This window comes from Microcaecilia unicolor, chromosome 2 (assembly GCF_901765095.1).
Source record: "Microcaecilia unicolor chromosome 2, aMicUni1.1, whole genome shotgun sequence".
NCBI classification, from domain to species: Eukaryota; Metazoa; Chordata; class Amphibia; order Gymnophiona; family Siphonopidae; genus Microcaecilia; species Microcaecilia unicolor.
In genome coordinates, this window is record NC_044032.1 from 424,444,491 (window position 1) to 424,463,542 (window position 19,052).

Below are 19,052 nucleotides of genomic sequence, written 5' to 3' on the forward strand. Positions count from 1 at the left end.
TTGCTTGGGGTTTGGGGGATGTGCTGTGCTGTGCTGTGCTGGCAAAGTGGGTTGGATTGGTGTGTGGCTTTGAGGGTGTGTTTCTGTTGTATTGTGTGTGTGTGGTTTTGTCTGTCAAGGAGGTTTGTGGAGGGGGGTCTTTCTGTTGGTGAAATGTAAATGTGGTTGTAGGGGGGTCAGCCTTTGTTGAGTGTTGTTTTTTTTTGTGTTGTGCTGAGGCAGCAGTGTTGTTTTAGATGGGCGGAAGGTAGAGGAGCACGTTCTTCGTCTGTCGGTATTTTTTGGCCGTTTCAGGGCTGCTGTGGGGGAATGCTGGAAGAGAAATGTGCTGTTGGAAGCAGCGCCATCTTTTTCCATTGGGCTGGGGTTCTGGGCATCCTGGAGGTGGGTGACGGCTTGCCTGAGGACGGGGATGGTTGTTTTAAGTTGGCGGAAGGGAGAAGAGCACAGTCTTGGGCCGTCGGGGGTGATCCGGTATGTTTGGTCCATTTCAGGCCGGCTGCAGGGGAATGCTGGAACATTTATGTGCTGCAGGAATCAGCGCCGTCTTTTTCCGGGTGCTCGGGGAATCCCCGAGATGGGAGACAGCTTGCCTGAGGCTGGAGATGGTTGGGCACGTCCTTGGCTGCTTCGGCAAAAGGGGAAGAGGAAGGGGGTGGGGAGTTACCTGCAGCCGCCTGAGAAACCATGTATTCTTTGTTTGTTTTGTATTATTAGTTTGCATTTCTGTTGAAGAAAGAGTGGATGCCTTTCGAATGATGGAGGTGGTGCGTCGGTGTGCGGTTGTTTCGTTAGTTTGGCAGCCAGTCTCCAGCGATTCCTAGGCAGGGAAGGAGTACTCCTCCCCCTTCCTTGGTTGCTGTTTGCTGCTGGCTGGGTCGCGGGTAATCCTTCCAGCTGGGCCACAGCTTGTCCAGTTCGCCCACGTCCCAGATGGTGACGGGCACGTTGTTTTCCGGCTCCTCTGATTCCATGTCAAGCGATCCCAAATATAGTCTGTGCTATAGGCCCTCTGGCACTCTTCAGTACTGGCATTAGGCATTTAAAAATTTCTCCCCCCCCTCCCCCGGTCTATTTTTGCACATACCCACAGCAGGAATATTCTTCTCTCGTTCCAGCGGTGGTTCTGTGCTCTCCGTGCTGCACAGATAATGAGCCATTCTGCTGGGGAATGCTCCTCCCTTATTGTCACGTAGTTTCCTCTGATTGGTCCGTCTTACGTTGCCTAGTGTTGCCTGGGAACGGTGTTGTGATGGTCCTTTGTGTTTCAGAATGTTGAGGGTGTTTTTTCTGATTGGTCCGTCATGCGAGGGCGGGGCAGAGAGACATGGTCAGTGTTGTGGCTTCACCCCCATGAATCCATGAACCCTTCAGTGAGTGACTGAGTGACTTCAGAACGTTGTCTTCAGAACGTTGAGGGTGAGTTTTATTATAGTAGATGATGACTAAATAAATACGTAAAATTATTCGCTGAAATTCAAAGCTGTCGCTGAGAGACCGGCAAAAAACTCTAGGGGGTTACTTTTTGTTTGCCTCACCCTGTATAGTTCCTGTACCTAGAGATTCACAGCATCTATACAGAATGAAACCATAACATAAAGCACTTTCTACATTTTACACTCAAAGTAACATTTCAGCTTGCTCAGCAGTTTTTGGTCATATAATTTTACTGTGGGCTAAATATTTATTTTAGCAAATGTGAAAAGGCTGCCAAGGTTATAGTTACAGCTGTAAATGTGATTTTAATGTACGTGACTAATTAAATCTTTTTACACTTGTCTTGTCAGATGATGTGTTCAGACTTAAAAACCATATCTGTAATCATCATAAAGGAAAATCGGCAACAGTTAGCACTTTGAAATCTTGGAATAATTAAGATTACCAGGGAAGTGTACGTGTTTGCCTCCTTTGAACCTTGGACATGCCTTTGCTAACCAGTTTTATTCTCCTCTGCCCTGTGCACAGAGATCACAAAACATAAAGCACAGCAGGCATTGCACAGGAAAACCATAGCATATAATGTGCAGACCATCTCTACAAGAGAAACCGTTAACAGCTTTAGTGCACTCTGTCAGGGGGCTGCAGATGACAGAAACGCAACTCGCAATGTTCTAAGGAGAATGGCAAGAGTAAAGTGTGGTTTATGAAAAGGGAAAGCATGGCCAGCCACAGGAAGCAGTTTGGGAATGATGTTAGAATTATTATGGCAAAGGCTGGTGTGGGTAACTGTTTTATTGAATTATGTATGCAATCTGGGTTATCAACTTTAGCAGAGGAATGTGAATGAGAGGGGAGAGCTGTTTATTTAGAGGAAATGAGTGTGTGTCTAGACCCTTGAGAATCCTCAATCAGCTCTGGGCAGAGTGACTACAATATACACATTAACCTGTTTCTTGAACCAGGAATGAGCAAATAATCTCAGCAGTGTAGACATGCTTAAAATCAGGGTCGGTGCGAGGGTTTCTTGTGCCCCCCCCCCCCTGCAAATCTATAAATTGGTGCCCTCAGAAGATCACAGACAATAACATGGAAAAAAAGTTTGTCCCCGTCCCGTCCCCGTGAGCTCTATCTCCATCAGCTCTGACCCCATCTGCACAAACCTCAAACAGTTATATAGTACAACACCAGAGATATAGAAACACATGCATTTATTCCTGTATTGTGAAAAGTATAAAGATGGCACATGCCAGGGATGGTGTTAGGGGAGTGCAACTAGGGTAACTGCCCTTGGCCCCTGACCAGGGAGAGCCTCAAGCCTGCTGGAAGCTGAAGTGCAGCCTGGTAGTGGGCTTTGGGTTTCCTTCCCAAATTTCTGCCCTGGGTCCCAGCCATGGCTCACACTAACTCTGGCAAGATGTACATTTCAAATCTGACATACTCTAATCATAAAACAGAAAAAAAAATATTTTTCTACCTTTTGTTTTCTGGTCATTTTATTTTTTAAATCATGTTGGTCTCAGGCTCTGGTTTCTGCTTCCCTCTGTTTTCCCTTAACTCACTCACCAGGTTCTCCTGTCCATTTGACATCTCTTCTCTCTCCATGTCCATCCATCTTACATTTTTGTATCCCTATCGTCCCCCATGTTCAGCACCTCCCTTCTATGTCCCTATAATTCCCTGTCTAATATCTCCCCTGTTTTCAAATCCCCCACATCCATAATCACCTATCTCCCTATCCTCTTCCCCTGTGTCAAAGAAAATCTCCCTTCTGTGTCTATATTGCCCCTCTGTGTCCATATACTATACCCACGCAACTCCTCTTTGTGTCACTGCCCCTGGTGCCCCTCCCCCCATGCACATCAATTCTCCTCTGTTTCTGTTACCTCCCTGTGTCCAGCTTCTCTCTTCCTCACCTGCCTTCCCTCTTTCCCTTTCTCCTTTCCACTGTGGGTTCAGTATTTGATTCCCTCTTCCTTCATCCCCTTGGTCAAGCATTTCTTTCCCTTTCCTCTAGCCCCCCTCTCCTCCCATGGGTCGAGCCAGCACCTCTCTCCTTTCCCTCCAGCTGCCCCTCCTCCTGTTTCCCACCATGGGTTCAGCCAGCACCCCTCTCCTTCTCCCTCCCATGGGTCCAGCCAGCACCTCTTTCCTTTCCCTCCAGCCCTCCTCCTCTTCCTCCTCCCTTTCCCATGGGTCCAGCCAGCATCTCTCTCCTCCCCCTCCCATGGGTCCAGCCATCACTTTTTTCCTTTCCCTCCTTCTCCTCCCTTGGTGTCAGACTTGTGAGTTCTTGTACCAAGTAGAGCGCTGCTGAGCCCAGTACTCGGATCAGGTTCTGCTTGGCGGCTGGACAACCCCGGGTTTCACCTGCGCTGACCGCCATTCCCCAGAGGTTGAGCCCCTAGGTGCGGGCGGCCTGCAGAACTTACGAGACGGAGCTGGAAGCGGGGTGGTGAACGTGTCGGCCAGGCAAGTAGCAGGTCAAGAGAGTAATCCAGGTACAGGCAAAGTCAGTAGGCAGGCAGCAGGCAAGAGAGTAATCCAGATACAGGCAAAGTCAGCAAGAGGGACAAAGTAGAGAAGCAAACTACTGAGCAAGTAACACCTACCAAAGTAGAAGCCGAAGCATAAAGTCCAGGAAGAGCTAAGCTGATAAAGTGCTGGCGTCTGACATCAGCAGGGACCGGCAGGGAGAAGGAGCACAGCCATGGGACAAGAGCAGGGGAAGGAGGGACCGGAAGACCAATAGGAGAGAAGCAAGGGAAGCCAGGCAGAGAGAGAGAGAGCAAACCAATCAAGGAGCCTGGAAGCCAGAGAAGAACTACACACACATGGCTCAGGGCTGTGCCAGTCAAGTGTGCATGTCAACTGGACCCCGTGCAGCCCAAGGACGCCGCTTGCGTTGAGGCAGGGGACATGACACTTGGATCCAGCCAGCACATCTCTACTTTCCCTCCACTCCAGCACCAGTGCTAACTTTACCCCCTCCTCCCATGGGCCCAGTCCAACCCCTCCCCCCACCTCTCCTTTCCCTTCCATGGGTCCAGTCAGCACTTTTCTCCCCTCCTTTCCTCCACCCTATGGGTCTCAAGTACAGGTTCCTGCAGCCATCAGTGTTTCTCAGTCAGAGGCTGTCTCCGTGACCTTCCTTCTGCCATGTCCCACCCTCTCTACTGCAAATTCCTATTTTGATGCTAACAGGAAGTTGCAGTAAAGCGGCAGGAGGAAGGCCACGGAGACAGCCTCTTACTGTGAATCACTGCCGGATGCAGGATCCTGTATATATAGTAACGTGTAACATAGTAGATGATGGCAGAAAAAGAACTGCACGATCCATCCAGTCTGCCCAACAAGATAAACTCATATGTGCTACTTTTTGTGTATACCCTCCCTTGATTTGTACCTGTTCTCTTCAGGGCACAGACTGTACAAGTCTGCCCAGCACTATCCCCGCCTCCCAACCACCAGCCCCGCCTCCCACCACCAGCTCTGGCACAGACCGTATAAGTCTGCCCAGCATTTTCCCCGCCTCCCAACCACCAGCTCTGCCACCCAATCTCGGCTAAGCTCCTGAGGATCCATTCCTTCTGAACAGGATTCCTTTATGTTTATCCCACGCACGTTTGAATTCCGTTACCGTTTTCATTTCCACCACCTCCTGCGGGAGGGCATTCCAAGCATCCACCACTCTCTCCGTGAAGAAATACTTCCTGACATTTTTCTTGAGTCTCCCCCTTCAATCTCATTTCATGTCCTCTTGTTCTATCACCTTCCCCTCTCCAGAAAAGGTTCATTTGCAGATTAATACCTTTCAAATATTTGAACGTCTGTATTATATCACCCCTGTTTCTCCTTTCCTCCAGGGTATACATGTTCAGGTCAACAAGTCTCTCCTCATACGTCTTGTAACGCAAATCCCATGCCATTCTCTTAGCTTTTCTATGCACCGCTTCCATTTTTTTTTTAACATTCTTCGCAAGATACGGCCTCCAAAACTGAACACAATACTCTGGGTGGGGCCTCACCAACGTCTTATACAGGGGTATTAAAATCTCTTTTCTTCTGCTGGTCACACCTCTCTCTTTACAGCCTAGCAATCTTCTAGCTACGGCCACCACTTTGTCACACTGTTTCATCGCCTTCAGGTCCTCAGATACTATCACCCCAAGATCCCTCTCCCCGTCCGTACCTATCAGACTCTCCCCGCCTAACACATATGTCTCCCTTAGATTTCTACTCCCTAAATGCATCACTTTGCATTTCTTCGCATTGAATTTTAATTGCCAAACGTTAGATATTGCCAAACGTTAAATATGAGACCTATTGGAGAGGAACACAGGAAGGGAGAAAAGGATTTTTTTAATGCGGGAATAAAACTTTTTACCACTCTGCGGTGATTGTCAGCATGACAGTGCCCTCCAAAGGCCAGTGCCCCCTGCCGCGCTTACCTTGCTTACCAGGTTGCGCCGGCCATGCTTAAAATGCAGGCCTGCTAGGGATTCACAAGGACTGACTCTGAAAGCCACTGGCTTACAAACTGATTCAAAATGAGTTGCTAATTTGCCTTTTCTATCCCATTACAATGCTTCTGTACTTCTTTTCTCTAAGGCCCTGATGCTCAAAACTCTGGCGCTGTTCCGAATAGTGCCGTAAAAGTACTGCCGGAACAGTGCAGAAGATCAACACCCTAACGCTCAACGCTAATAAGATGCAAATATAGGCGTGCTTATAGCGTTGAGCATTATGGAGTTCAGTGGGAGGATTGTGCTGGCACAAGCACAGAAATGTTCCACGGTGAGCTCGGTTCCTGTGCGCATGTGCCTAGTAAAACCCGAACGTGAAGCACACATGTTTTCTGTGGCCTAAATATCAGCATTTTTATTTTATAGCTTCAACGCTTATATTTAGATGCAAGAAACGGGCGCCAATGTGTGCTTTCACTGTGCGTTTTTAATTTTTTTTTGTTTGCATGGATGCTTTAAATTTAGATGCAGAAAACAGACGCCAATGTTTGCATGACCAGCGCTTAAGGGCTTGCACGGGCTTCCTTCTGCTTCCAAAAGCAATCAAAACTGGCAGATTTTGCAGAGAAAATCATGAGAAAAGCAAGAGAATCATGAGAAATCCTCTGTTCCAACACCCTAACACCTGCTCTGACCTGGCGTTATTTTTTTGCAGTGGTAAGGCAGTTTTGTTTCGGGCGCTCTTTTCCGAGCATTGGGGAGGAATACAAAATGACCTCATTAACATGAGCTTGACTACATTTGCATGCTATCTGCGCTAATGTCTGGCACAATCACTGTTTCCCACCCTAGACCCCTCTGAACATTCTGAGCAGATAAATGCTAAAGGCCTCTAGCCCCCTCATTTACTTTTCAGCATCGGGACCTAAGATGGTATTTTGCACGTGCCATTTTTAGTACACTTCTTTCTCTGGTCCAGCCTGTTAAGGTCTGGGACTGGCATATGTCATTCTCAGTTTCTGTGTGGTATATCTGAATTACCTTGGGGCCTCTTCCATCTTTCCAGCTATTTAGCCACTTGGGAAGGGGGGAGGGAGGTATTTTATCAAAGTTTTTCACATATAAAGGCCGTTTTGCATGCGTAAAAGGTCTTTTATAAAATTGCCCCTGGGTTTATGTGTACATAAGTATGTGCAACGACAAGATGGTGCACACTTCTAAGTGCACAGTGTGTAGGCTTTCCTAGGGGTAGTTTGTGGCAAAGGTGCAGTTGTGGTGTACCTGCAGCTAAAAAAAAAGTATACAAGTATATGCAAACGGTTACACCGACTTCAAAGCAGGTAAACAATGTGCGTGTTGGCATTAATGCGCTACTGGGGCTGATTCTGGGAGCCTGTTTTATAACAGTACAAAGACCCCTAAGTTGCCTTTATAAAACAGACCCTTTTTTGGACTCCTCATGTAGGTGTTCTGTTCAGCGGCGTTCCTAGGGGGGGCTGACACCTAGGGCGGATCGCAGATGCGCCCCGCCCCCCGGGTGCAGCACCCCCCCCCCCCCCGATGCAGCGTGACTCCCCCCTGCGAAAGACCCCCCCCGGGTGCATGCCGCTGGGGGGGGGGGGGGGGGTGCCGCGCGCCTGTCCTTCGTTCGTTCCATGCTCCCTCTGCCCCGGAACAACCTGTTCCGGGGCAGAGGGAGCATGGAACGAACGAAGGATAGGCGCGTGCGGCACCCCCCCCCCCCCCCAGCAGCGTGCACCCGGGGCGGACCACCCCCACCGCTCCCCCCCCCCTTGGTACGCCACTGGTTCTGTTATAAAAATCCAGCATTAGAGCTCACATTCCATAAAGTCTTGATACAAACAGAAAAAAGTCTAAGCAGCTTACATTCAGCTGAATTCATCCTAATCCCTCACTGAAAAATTTTTTTTTACTAATTGCTAATTTTTCAGACGGACACATGGGATAGGACATTTATTTGCTCAGCTATCGGTTCCAGAAGGAGAGAAGGTTGCTGTAAGGGCAACTCTTCATCTAGGTGCCTGCATGTATGTGCCACTAGCATGTAAATTGTCTAGAATATTAGGACTTACATGAGTATTTGTGCCTGGGCCACTTTGGATCCAAATGAGCTGAAGGAGAGCTACAAAACATCTTCCCATGTGAGGCCACGACAGTGTGTGAATTACATCCACCCCACCAGCCCGTTCAAATTTTTATTGGGCATATCCTCGGGGAAGTGGGTATTTCCAAAATGCATTCTCTTCATCTATTGATAAATGCCTTGTCCTTCCAGTATGTGGCTCTTCCGGTCATCCACTTCCCCCTTTCTGTCATGAAAGTGGGTAGAGAAGTAGAGAGATACAGTATGACACAGGGACAAAGTTTGTCCCCATCTCTGCGGTTTCTGTCCCCATCCCCTCAGGCCCTGTCTCCGTCCCCACCCCGTCCCCGCAGGCTCTATCCCTATCCTCGCCCAGTCACCACAGACTCTGTCTTCATCTGCAGAAACCTCGAACATGTATGATTTTATATTTAAATCTTTTTATTAAAGTATAAAAAGGAACAATATTCTGTGCAACTATTGTTTATACATCACAAATAGAAAACAATAATAACAACGAGCAGCTATAATAACCCTGCCCCCCTTTCCAACTCCAACAATAGCTGACTTCTACTACCCTAAGGAACCCTAATCCACCCTGTTAAAATGTCCAGGGATACAAAATACAACCTGCTCCGTATGCCCTAGCAGAGGAGAAATATGCCCTACAAAACACTGTCATGATTTTTTAATCTGTGGATAAATAATAAGTCATCAATCTCAGGATTCAGTCTAGCTCTCCTGTCTTCCACAGTCCTTCCTGAAATAGAGAATGTATTCTCAGAAGATGTGCTGGTAGCAGGAATGCACAGGATCTCCCATGCAAATTTTGCCAGTTGTGGAGAGCACTTTTGCTTGTTTTTCCAAAAAATGAAAACATCGTCGTCTGTATCACTCAAACATAAATAACTGTCCAATTCATTAATAGCCTTCAAAGTAGAGAATGACAAGAGTTTGTCCCCATCCCCACGGTTACCACAGGTCCCCATCCCTGTGACATTCTCTACAGAGAGTAGCAGAAAAAACACCAGAATGATGATGAGGGCTGCCCCAAAGGGCCCCCCCCCCCCGAGCCTTGCATTGAAGAACACTGGCACAAAAGTGCTAGCAGGGTGCCTATGTGCTATTCCGCAAATGTCTGTCTTGGGGACAATTCTACAACAAGGCACCTTCACTTAGGAGCCCCCAGGATGTGTAGTGGGAGTGCATGTTATCTGCCACAGGATCCATTTTATTCCTATTTTTTGTTTGTTTTTTTGTTACATTTGTACCCCGCGCTTTCCCACTCATAGCAGGTTCAATGCGGCTTACATATTATATACAGGTACTTATTTGTACCGAGGGCAATGGAGGGTTAAGTGACTTGCCCAGAGTCACAAGGAGCTGCCCGAGCCTACAGTGGGAATTGAGCCCAGTTCCCCAGGACCAAAGTCCACCACACTAACCACTAGGCCACTCCTCCACTCCTATGTGCCTTGCTGCAGATAATATGCACTAATCTTTACTAAAAGATCCCCTCAGTTATTCATGAAGAAGAAATAACAGCATTAGTTCAGTCTACTGCAGCCAACCAATGGCCAGCCATTAAGGTGTGCACAATCGACCTGCTAAGCCATGTAGCTCATACTTTTTGTGCCCCAAATGCCAGATTGTATCAGTGAAAAAGTGAACATTTGCAATCCAGGCAAGCAGCAAAACAGTGACTGGGCTCAAACTGATCCTTTGATAAAATGTCTTTTCTGACTCATTACAAATTTTCTGTACCTCTTATCATCTGAATGAGGTTGCACTGCCAGTGAAGGAGAAGGGGAAGAATTAGGTTTCGCTGCTTGGAATCAAGTGTGGCATTACAACGTGAGGGAAAGAGGTAAACATAACACATGAGCTATACTTTCTCTCTTGTTATGAAAGAAACAGCATAAATTGCAATATTATCCACAGGGCTACTATACGCATTCAACTGATATGCCCGAGTTACTAACCAGCTTGTTTTCAAAAGAGATCGCCGGCCTCTTCCGACACAAATCGGGGGATGGCCGGCCATCTCCTGAACCCGGCCAAATCGGTATAATCGAAAGCCGATTTTGGCCGGTTTCAACTGCGTTCCGTTGCAGAGCCGGCCAAACTTCAAAGGGGCGTTTCGGCAAGGTAGCGAAGGCGGAACGGGGCGTGGTTTCAAGATGGCCGGCTTCGCCCGATAATGGAAAAAAGATAGCCGGCTCTGACGAGCATTTTGTCGGCTTCACCTGGTCCATTTATTTTCAGGACCAAGTCTCAAAAAAGTGCCCCAATTGACCAGATGACCACCGGAGGGAATCGGGGATCACCCCACCTTACTCCCCCAGTGGTCACCAACCTCCTCCCACCCAAAAAAAACCTTTTTTGCCAGTCTGAAATGTCATACCCAGCTCCCTGACAGCAGTATGCAACTCCCTGGAGCAGTTTTTAGTGGGTGCAGTGCACTTCAGGCAGGTGGACCCAGGCCCATCCCCCCTACCTGTTACACTTGTGGTGGTAAATGGGAGCCCTCCAACCCCCCCAAAACCCACTCCCCACAACTCTACACCATTACCATAGCCCTTATGGGTGAAGGGGGCACCTACATGTGGGTACAGTGGGTTTTGGGGGGGGATTTGGGGGGCTCAGCACCCAAGGGAAGGGAGCTATGCACCTGGGAGCTATTTTAATTTTTTTTTTTTTTTTTTTTTAAGAAGTGCCCCCTAGGGTGCTCGGTTGGTGTCCTGGCATGTGAGGGGGACCAGTGCACTACAAATGCTGGCTCCTCCCATGACCAAATGCCTTGGATTTGGCCAGGTTTGAGATCACCGGCATTAGTTTCCATTATGGGCGAAAACCGATGCCGGCCATCTCAAACCCGGCCATTTTTGACATTTGGCCGGCCCCAACCATATTATCGAAACAAAAAATGGCCGGCCATCTTTTTCAATAATACGGTTCGGGACCGCTTTTTGCGGCGCCAGCCATCTAGATGGGCGACCATCTACATGGCCGGCGCCGTTCGATTAAGCCCCTCTAAAAGACCTAACTTATTTTCCATGCCTTTGGCCCATGAACCCTTTTCTGTTGTTAAGATTATATGTTGGTCTTGTGGTTTTGAAAATTGGGAGATGAAATCTTTTTGTCTGTGGTGTGTAATATCTTGATTTGTGTATTTACAGGCAACTGTTGACTTGACATTTAAGCTCATAGTTTCTATGAGCACCAACTTTGTAAGGTGAGTTGCAGGTATTTTAAAGTAAATAAACTTAAGATGAGGGATCATTTACTTTCAAAAGCCAGTGAACAGGGTCTCCTGAATGGACCGCTAAACTTTGCTGTAGAACAGACAGTAGCTTAACAAAAGCAAGAGGAAAAGAGGTCCACAAGTGTTATTCAAAATAAATGGAAATATCAGTGTCACATTATTTTTCTGGAATGAAACCACAAAGGAAATCTACTGTAGTGCCCTTAGTACCTGAAGATTGGAGGGTGGCCAACGTGACGACAATTTTTTAAAAGGGTTCTAGGGGTTATTCCAGAAATTACAGACCCGTAAGCCGGACATCAGTGCCAGGTAAAATAGTGGAAACTATTATAAAGAATAAAATTATGGAACACATAAGTAAACATGGTTTAACGGGACAGAGTCAGAATGGGTTCAGCCAAGGGAAATCTTGCCTCACCAATTTGCTTCATTTCCTTGAAGACATGAATAAACATGCGGATAAAGGTAAGCCGGTTAATGTAATGTATCTAGAAAGCATTTGACAAAGTTCTTCATGAGAGTCTCCCGAGAAAATTAAAGAGTCATGGGATTGGAGACAATGGTCTGTTGTGGATTAGGAATTGGTTATTGGACAGAAAACAGAGGGTAGAATGAAGTGGCCATTTTTCTCAATGGAGGAGGGTATGAGGTGATTCAATTTGCAGATAACACAAAACTATTCAAGATTGTTAAAACACATGTGGACTGTGAAAAATTGCAGGAAAACTGGGCATCCAAATGGCAGATGAAATTTAATGTGGACAAATGCAAAGTGATGTACATTGGGAAGAATAATACAAATCATAATAACCTGATACTAGGGTCCACCTTGAGGGTCAGCACCCTAGAAAAAGATCTAGGTGTCATTGTAGACAATATGCTGAAATCTTCTGTCCAGTGAGAGCCGGTGGCCAAAAAAGCAAACAGGATGCTAGGAATTATTAGGAAATGGATGGTAAATAAGACCGAGAATACTCTAATGCTTCTGTATCGCTCCATGGTGCGACCTCACCTTGAGTATTGCATTCAGTTCTCGTCGACATATCTCAAAAAAGATAAAGTGGAATTAGAAAAGGATCAAAGAACAATAAATGATAAAGGGGATGGAACTCCTCTCATATGAGGAAAGGCTAAAGAGGTTAGGGCTCTTCCACTTGAAAGAGACAGCTGAGGGGAGATGTGATTAAGGCTACAAAATCCTGAGTAGTGTAGAACAAGTAGATGTGAATCAATTTTTTACTCTTTCAAAAAGTACAATGACTAGGGGAAACTCAACGAAGTTACAAGGAAATACATTTAAAAGAAATAAGAGGAAATACTTTTCAATCAATGAATAGTTAAGCTCTGAAACTCTTTGCCGGAAGATGTAGTTAACAGCGGTTAGAATATCTGGGTTTAAAAATATTTTTGAAAAGTTCCTGGAGGAAATGTCCACAGTTTGCTATTGAAACAAGACATGGGGAAGCCACTGCTTGTCCCTAGATTGGTGGCATGGAATGTTGCTACTATTTGGGTTTCTGCAAGGTAATTGTGACCTGGATTAGCCACTGTTGGAAACAGGATACCCCAGTATGGCTATTCTTATGTTCTTATGTTTATGTTATAATGACTGAAGTGGATGGGATAAGAACATAAGAATGGCTATACTGGGTCAGACCAATGGTCCATCTAGCCCAGTATCCTGCTTCCAACAGTGGCAAATCCAGGTCACAAGTACCTGGCAAAACCCCCCATCTAGTAGCAACATTCCATGCTACCAATCCTGGGGCAAGCTGTGGCTTCCCCCATGTATATCTCAATAACAGACTATGGACTTTTCCTCCAGGAACTTTGCCCAAACCTTTTTTAAATCCAGATACGCCAACCCCTGTTATCACATTCTCTGGCAACAAGTTCAATAGCTTAACTATTCTTTGAGTGAAAAATATTTCCTATTGCTTTAAAAGAATTTCCATGTAATTTTTTGTCACAGGCCTGAATGGTGAACCCTTGGACTGTTACCGAGTTCCCAACCCAGAGGACAGGAGGATTCCAACAGAGAGCAGACAAGTCATTCTTGACTGAAGGTGTCCAACAGCAGGCCCTTAGAGGCAGGCAAAGTGGAACTGGGACCTGCTGAAAAGGACCCTTGGAGATAGACCCTGGAATACAGAGACTAGAGACAAGAACACTGGGCTAGGCTGGATACAGGAACACTGAAGCTGGAAGACAAAGGCAGGGCCGGAACAGGAAGATAAGGCAGGACTTGGAGCCGGAGACAAGGCAGGGCTTGGAGCAGGAGACAAGGCAAGACTTGAAGCAGGAGACAAGGCAGGGCTTGGAACTGGAGACAAGGCAGTTTTGGTGTGCACATGTGTCTAGGAAGCCGGCTCCTGCCGGCATCAACAAAGCAGGTCGGGTGTTGGGCCGTGGAACGCTGGAGCCACCGGGGACAGCCGCAAAACTGGCTCCACCGCAATGAGGCAGTCTCTGTTGTCCCGAAGATGCTCCAAGGTAAGCTGGGGGACTGGAGCATGGCTGTGGCCATGACAATTTCATTGAGTGTCCCCTGGTCTTTGTACTTTTTGAAAGAGTGAAAAATTGATTCATTTTTACTCATTCTACTCCATCCAGGATTTTGTAGAACTCAATCATATCCCCCCATCAACTGTCTCTTTTCCACGCTGAAAAGGCCTAACATCTTTAGCCTTTCCTCATATGGGAAAGAGTTCCACCCCTTTATCATTTTGGTCATTGGACTTGTATAATGAAGATTATATATTGAATTGAAGAGTTAAAAATATTCATGGGGTGAACTTTTGGGACTTTATATGGATCAAATGATTGACAAGGAGGAGCAGTGATACACATTTCCCGAATTCCCACTTTGAAGTGTTTTTAGTGATTGAAAGTGTAGAAGGCAACAAAAATGGTAGAAACTAGGAAAAGGATTTAAGCCCTAAAAAAAAAAAAGCAAATGAACAAACTTATGGAAAAAGAAACAAAAGTGAACAGTCATCTTTACTTTCTGATAATCTGCAAGAAGAATGACTCATTCCTAAAGGGCTGAGGATCAAAAATCCTTTGGCTACTACTTACAATTCTGACTATACACTCTGCAGATGCACTAGTCAGAAACTAAGAATGAACTTATACATCAACTCTACAAGAAGAAAATAATATAAACCCAAAGGGATGAAATCATGAGGAACATGGAGGAACTACATCCACACAGTATGAGCCAACTTAAGGAGGACCTGCATAACATCCAAGGAGAAAAACAATACATTGCTACCCGCAAAAAAGAAATAAAGCTGTCTTCTCTCCTGCAGAATCAAAGAGAGAAAAACAGCTTATCCTGGAATCCTCCTCTCACCTATCCACCCACATCCTGTTAGACTGTCACTGAAATGCTTTGATGTTTCACTTATATATGATCTACTAACATTTGCTTATTTCCAATCTGACGAAGAATGGCAACCCTCGAAAGCTAATCAAGAAATGTATTAAGTTATATCCAATAAAAAGGTATCATCTTATTTTCTTTTCCATGTTTTATTTTGTTTTATTTCTATTGATTGCCCTAAAAAAAATCCAGAAAAAAAGATATTACTCAATTATTCAAAGTCCCCGTACACTAATATACCTGCTGTTCTTTATCTAAAATTTTATAGCTCTGTGAGTAAAGACTCCTTCATCTTTATTAAAAGCAGATTAACTACTCCATACTGTGTTGGGCTGCACTGTTAGTGCAGAATACTGAGCTACTGCCAAATTCTTTGACCTTCCACACTTTGGTTTTAAGATATTTTGCAAAAGAAGTAGTTTTTGCTGTTAATACCGGCTTGCCAAAATGATCTTTATTCAACCATTTTGCTTTCTTCAAATTAGGCCCACTCTAGGCTCATGATTGTAAAGGTTAGAAGCGGTGCCAAGGTAGCACCCTAAAATGAGCCAGTACAAAACCAATCACCCAGCTGGATCATATGAGGAGCACAACATTATGGAACCTGTAGGGCAGTAGGTGAAAAGAAGCCCAATAAGAAAAAATAAGCTTTAAAAACTAAGGGTCCTTTTACTAAGCTGCGGTAAAAAAGTGGCCTGTGGTACTGTAGGCGCATGTATTGAGCGTGCGCCGGGCCAGTTTTTACCATGTCTACAAAAAACTGGCTTTTTCTTTAATGGGACAGGAAAAGGGCCTGTGGTAAAAATGAAACCAGCGTATGCCGAAATCTGTCCTGAGCCCTTACCACCACCCATCGATCTAGCGGTAAAAGCTCATACGCTACACGAGCGGTGACCAGTCGATGCAAGCCAAGTACCGATTACCCGCATAGGAGGAACTAAATAATTCATCCACGTGTTAGGGGTGCACGCCAAATCTGAAATTACGCCAGGAGGGCACACTGGTCTGGCTATGGTAGTCTCATTTGGGCGTGCACTGGACACACACAGAGCCTACCATGGCTTAATAAAAGGGCCCACAAGATTAGTACACTACAGACACAAAAAAATTCATTTCCTGCATAAATCCACTGAAATTCCTGCTAAACGAAAGATTCATTCTCTTTATCCAAAACTATTCACAAACTTGAAGAACATGGGATCATGTGGGATGCCTTAAATATCTTAAGTATCTGTTTAGATTGGATACCCCCAGTCCACCCTCCGCTCTCTCTCATCAGCACCATCTTGGAAATTTAGGGCGGGTGTTTCCTCCAGATGTCTTGAAAAAGTTTACGTTGCTAAAGTGTTTAATGTTCCCCAATGTATCTATTATATATGGACCCTATTCTACCACAACCACACCTTGTACTTGTGCACACTTTGTATTTGTTCAGACCGGAACCGGCGAATGCCGCTACAGTACTATGTAAGCCAAATTGAGCCTGCAAATAGGTGGGAAAATGTGGGATACAAATGTAACAAATAATAATAAATACAGATGTATGACAAACTTGCAAAAATGATTATTCTATTTGAGTGTAATGCATCTGTTTGCAACTTACTATTATCTGTTAATACAACACTGCATGCTACTTTCCACATCAAACAGACTACACAAAATGGGGTGAAGAATGGGAAGTGAATGGGTGGGGAGGGGACTGGGACTTACAGTTAACACAGATATAGCTACAGTGCATTAAGGCTATTTTATAGGTAGGTAGATAAAATAAAGCATATGTTTGTATGTATGCGTGTCAGATGGTTCTTTCTAACCTAAACTGTCATCCAAAGAAAATTATAGGCAGATTATTTCTGACTTGACCCTTTTTGGAGTTTCCAATATATGGGATTACACTGCTTCTTAGATAACAAACTGATACTACCAGGGGAAACTGACCATTGGAGCAACGAGGTAGTGCCCGATTGCTGTCAGTCCACCCTGGATACTACTATGTTGATTGAGAATATACAATATTTTTCACCTTCTGTAACAGGTTCTTTGAAAACAATTAAAACAATTCTAAACAATTAAAACAATTCTATAAAGCTGAGCCTAGAGGTAGGTGCCGCATACGCATGTCAAACGCACCATCAAACTGACAGGTGTCTATGGAGCTCATTTTCAAAAGAGAAAAACGTCCAAAAAGTGGCATATATCTGCATTTGGATGTTTTTCTCACAAAAACGTCCAAATTGGTATTTTCAAAACCAATTTTTAGATGTTTTTCTATGAAGTTCATCAGAAGTGCATTCAATTCACAAGGGTGCGTGTCAGAGACGTGTTAGGGGTGGGATTTGGGCAGGATTTGGGCGTTTCTAAACACTTGGGACGTTTTTCAGCCATAATGGAACAAAACAAAAGTGTCCAGGACTAAAACTAAGGGGCCCTTTTACTAAGGTGCGCCGAAAAATGGGCTGTGCTAGTGTAGGTGCGTGTGTTGGGCAGGCGCAGATCCATTTTTAAGTGCGCCTGTAAAAAAGGCCTTTTTCAATTTTTGCCAGAAATTGACATGCAGCAAAATAAAAATTGGCGCGCAACAGGCAAAAGCATACCGCCAGCCATTGACCTAGGTTTTTAAATGTTAAGGTGGGGGGGGGGGGGGGTCACATGATACCATGCAAGAGAGCAGAGGCTGAATTGCACAGTTCCTGCATGTCCCTGCTGTTCTTAACCCTCGCACCTGCTACAAAAGCTGAATTATCCATCTGGTGTCTGACAATTTCAATACCTCTACTCAGGGCCGGACTGACAGTGGTCTGAAGTTAAGCATACCAGTATTATATTGTAATGTTGTTTTCTCTTACCTACTTCTAAGAGGGTTATAACTGTCTGTTACTGGGTATTGTTGATAGAGGGAGAAGGGTACTTTAAACGGGGCTAGTTTGCTTAGCGAGCCTTCATGGGAAAAAAGGACTGGAAGTTACAGGCTGAACAGGCTTCTTGGGGTAGGGTTCAAAAAGGGGGCGGGGTAGGTACAACAGATAATTTCTGGTATTCTTGTGGAAGGGATGTAGATTGATAGAATATATAGACTGGAATTCCAAAGATGTGTTGGGATACTGTGTCATAGTGGGGGAAGGGTGCAGGCTGGGATACCTATCCCGCTTACTTCTTAAATTCTCAATCTTACTCATGTAGTCACCAGACTTCATTAGATAATGGTTACAATCACGTCTTGGAATGTGGAAGGGATATCCTCGCCTATCAAGAGTAGTAAAATATTGCAAGTTTTATATAAACATAAAGCTCAGGTTTATACTATTAATGTAAGATGGTGCAACACTTTTTTTTTTAAGAAATCTTGTCATTAGATTTTATATTTGCAAGGTTGTTGTCTTGTATTTGATCAGCAATAAAAATTGTTTGAAAGTATATAAGGTGGTCTTAAAAGGGTGAGTGCCAAGATTTGTTGAAAAGAAACTGGAGCATCTTTTTATAAGAAGCTTTTGCAACAAGAAAGTGCAAATAGTGAACTGGAGAAATCCAAGATCTTTTGAATATGAGATAAAGGGAATCAGCATAGTTTTACCTAGCTTTGCTGATTTTACTATGACTGGAAAAGAAAAGTGACACAATTGCTCCTGTGAACTATAATGGGAGAGGCACAGTTTCCCTAGAAACTGCAGCCTCACAGTTAAGACTGATATCTGCATGTCTGGCCCCTTAAGGGGTGGTTTGTGAGTGAAGAAAATAAACTCAATGAATCCTCTACACTGACTCCACCTTCTAAGTGCCCCAATTACCTTTTCTGGAGCCCCTTTTGACAGTTGTAATTTGGCAAACTCAAAATAGCCTGAAACATTCACCCTCCAAAGACCCACAATAGTACGGACTGGGTCCATCCCTGTTAGCATACAGCTTCACTTCCACGTCGCATCACTGTTCAAGTGAATTAGAAATGAAAATCAGTATTCATACCTGAGTTGACTCCATGCTGATGTGGTCTGCGGTGACAGTGCCATTGATCCCTGTCACAGCTGGGTTTGCATAACATGTTGTAATCCCATTTCTACACTTGGACTCATTACAGATTTCTCGACCATTTACTTGATCAATTTCTAAATGTCCATGACCATCCTGTTATGTGTTGTAGGAAATAAAATATATATATGTTATAAGATTTAAAATGGAAGACAAACAAAACTGTAAGGTTTTTGGGTTTCCATTATATTTGAGCCAGCTTTAATCCTGTGCTTTCTCTATTATAAAGCTACTATCAACCTTTCATCTATGCTTTAACTTGTCAAGAATATAAAAGCTCCTGCCTGAAGACCCCACCCCCACCCCCAGGCCACCAATGATGTCAAGGTAGCCTTTTGAGGTGGCAAGAGCTACCACTGAATTGGGGGGAAG

At 44.9% G+C, this 19,052-nt stretch overlaps 1 protein-coding gene across 2 annotated transcripts in view; it reads right to left on the reverse strand.

The window, feature by feature from the left end:
* The window catches only part of SLC39A8 (solute carrier family 39 member 8), a 120,337-nt gene that overhangs the window by 26,887 nt on the left and 74,398 nt on the right, over nt 1-19,052 (reverse strand). For both annotated transcript variants that reach the window (XM_030190752.1, XM_030190753.1), the window contains exon 6: nt 18,618-18,776. In XM_030190752.1, the coding sequence (XP_030046612.1) occupies nt 18,618-18,776 (159 nt within the window). The remainder of the gene's footprint in view (nt 1-18,617; nt 18,777-19,052) is intronic.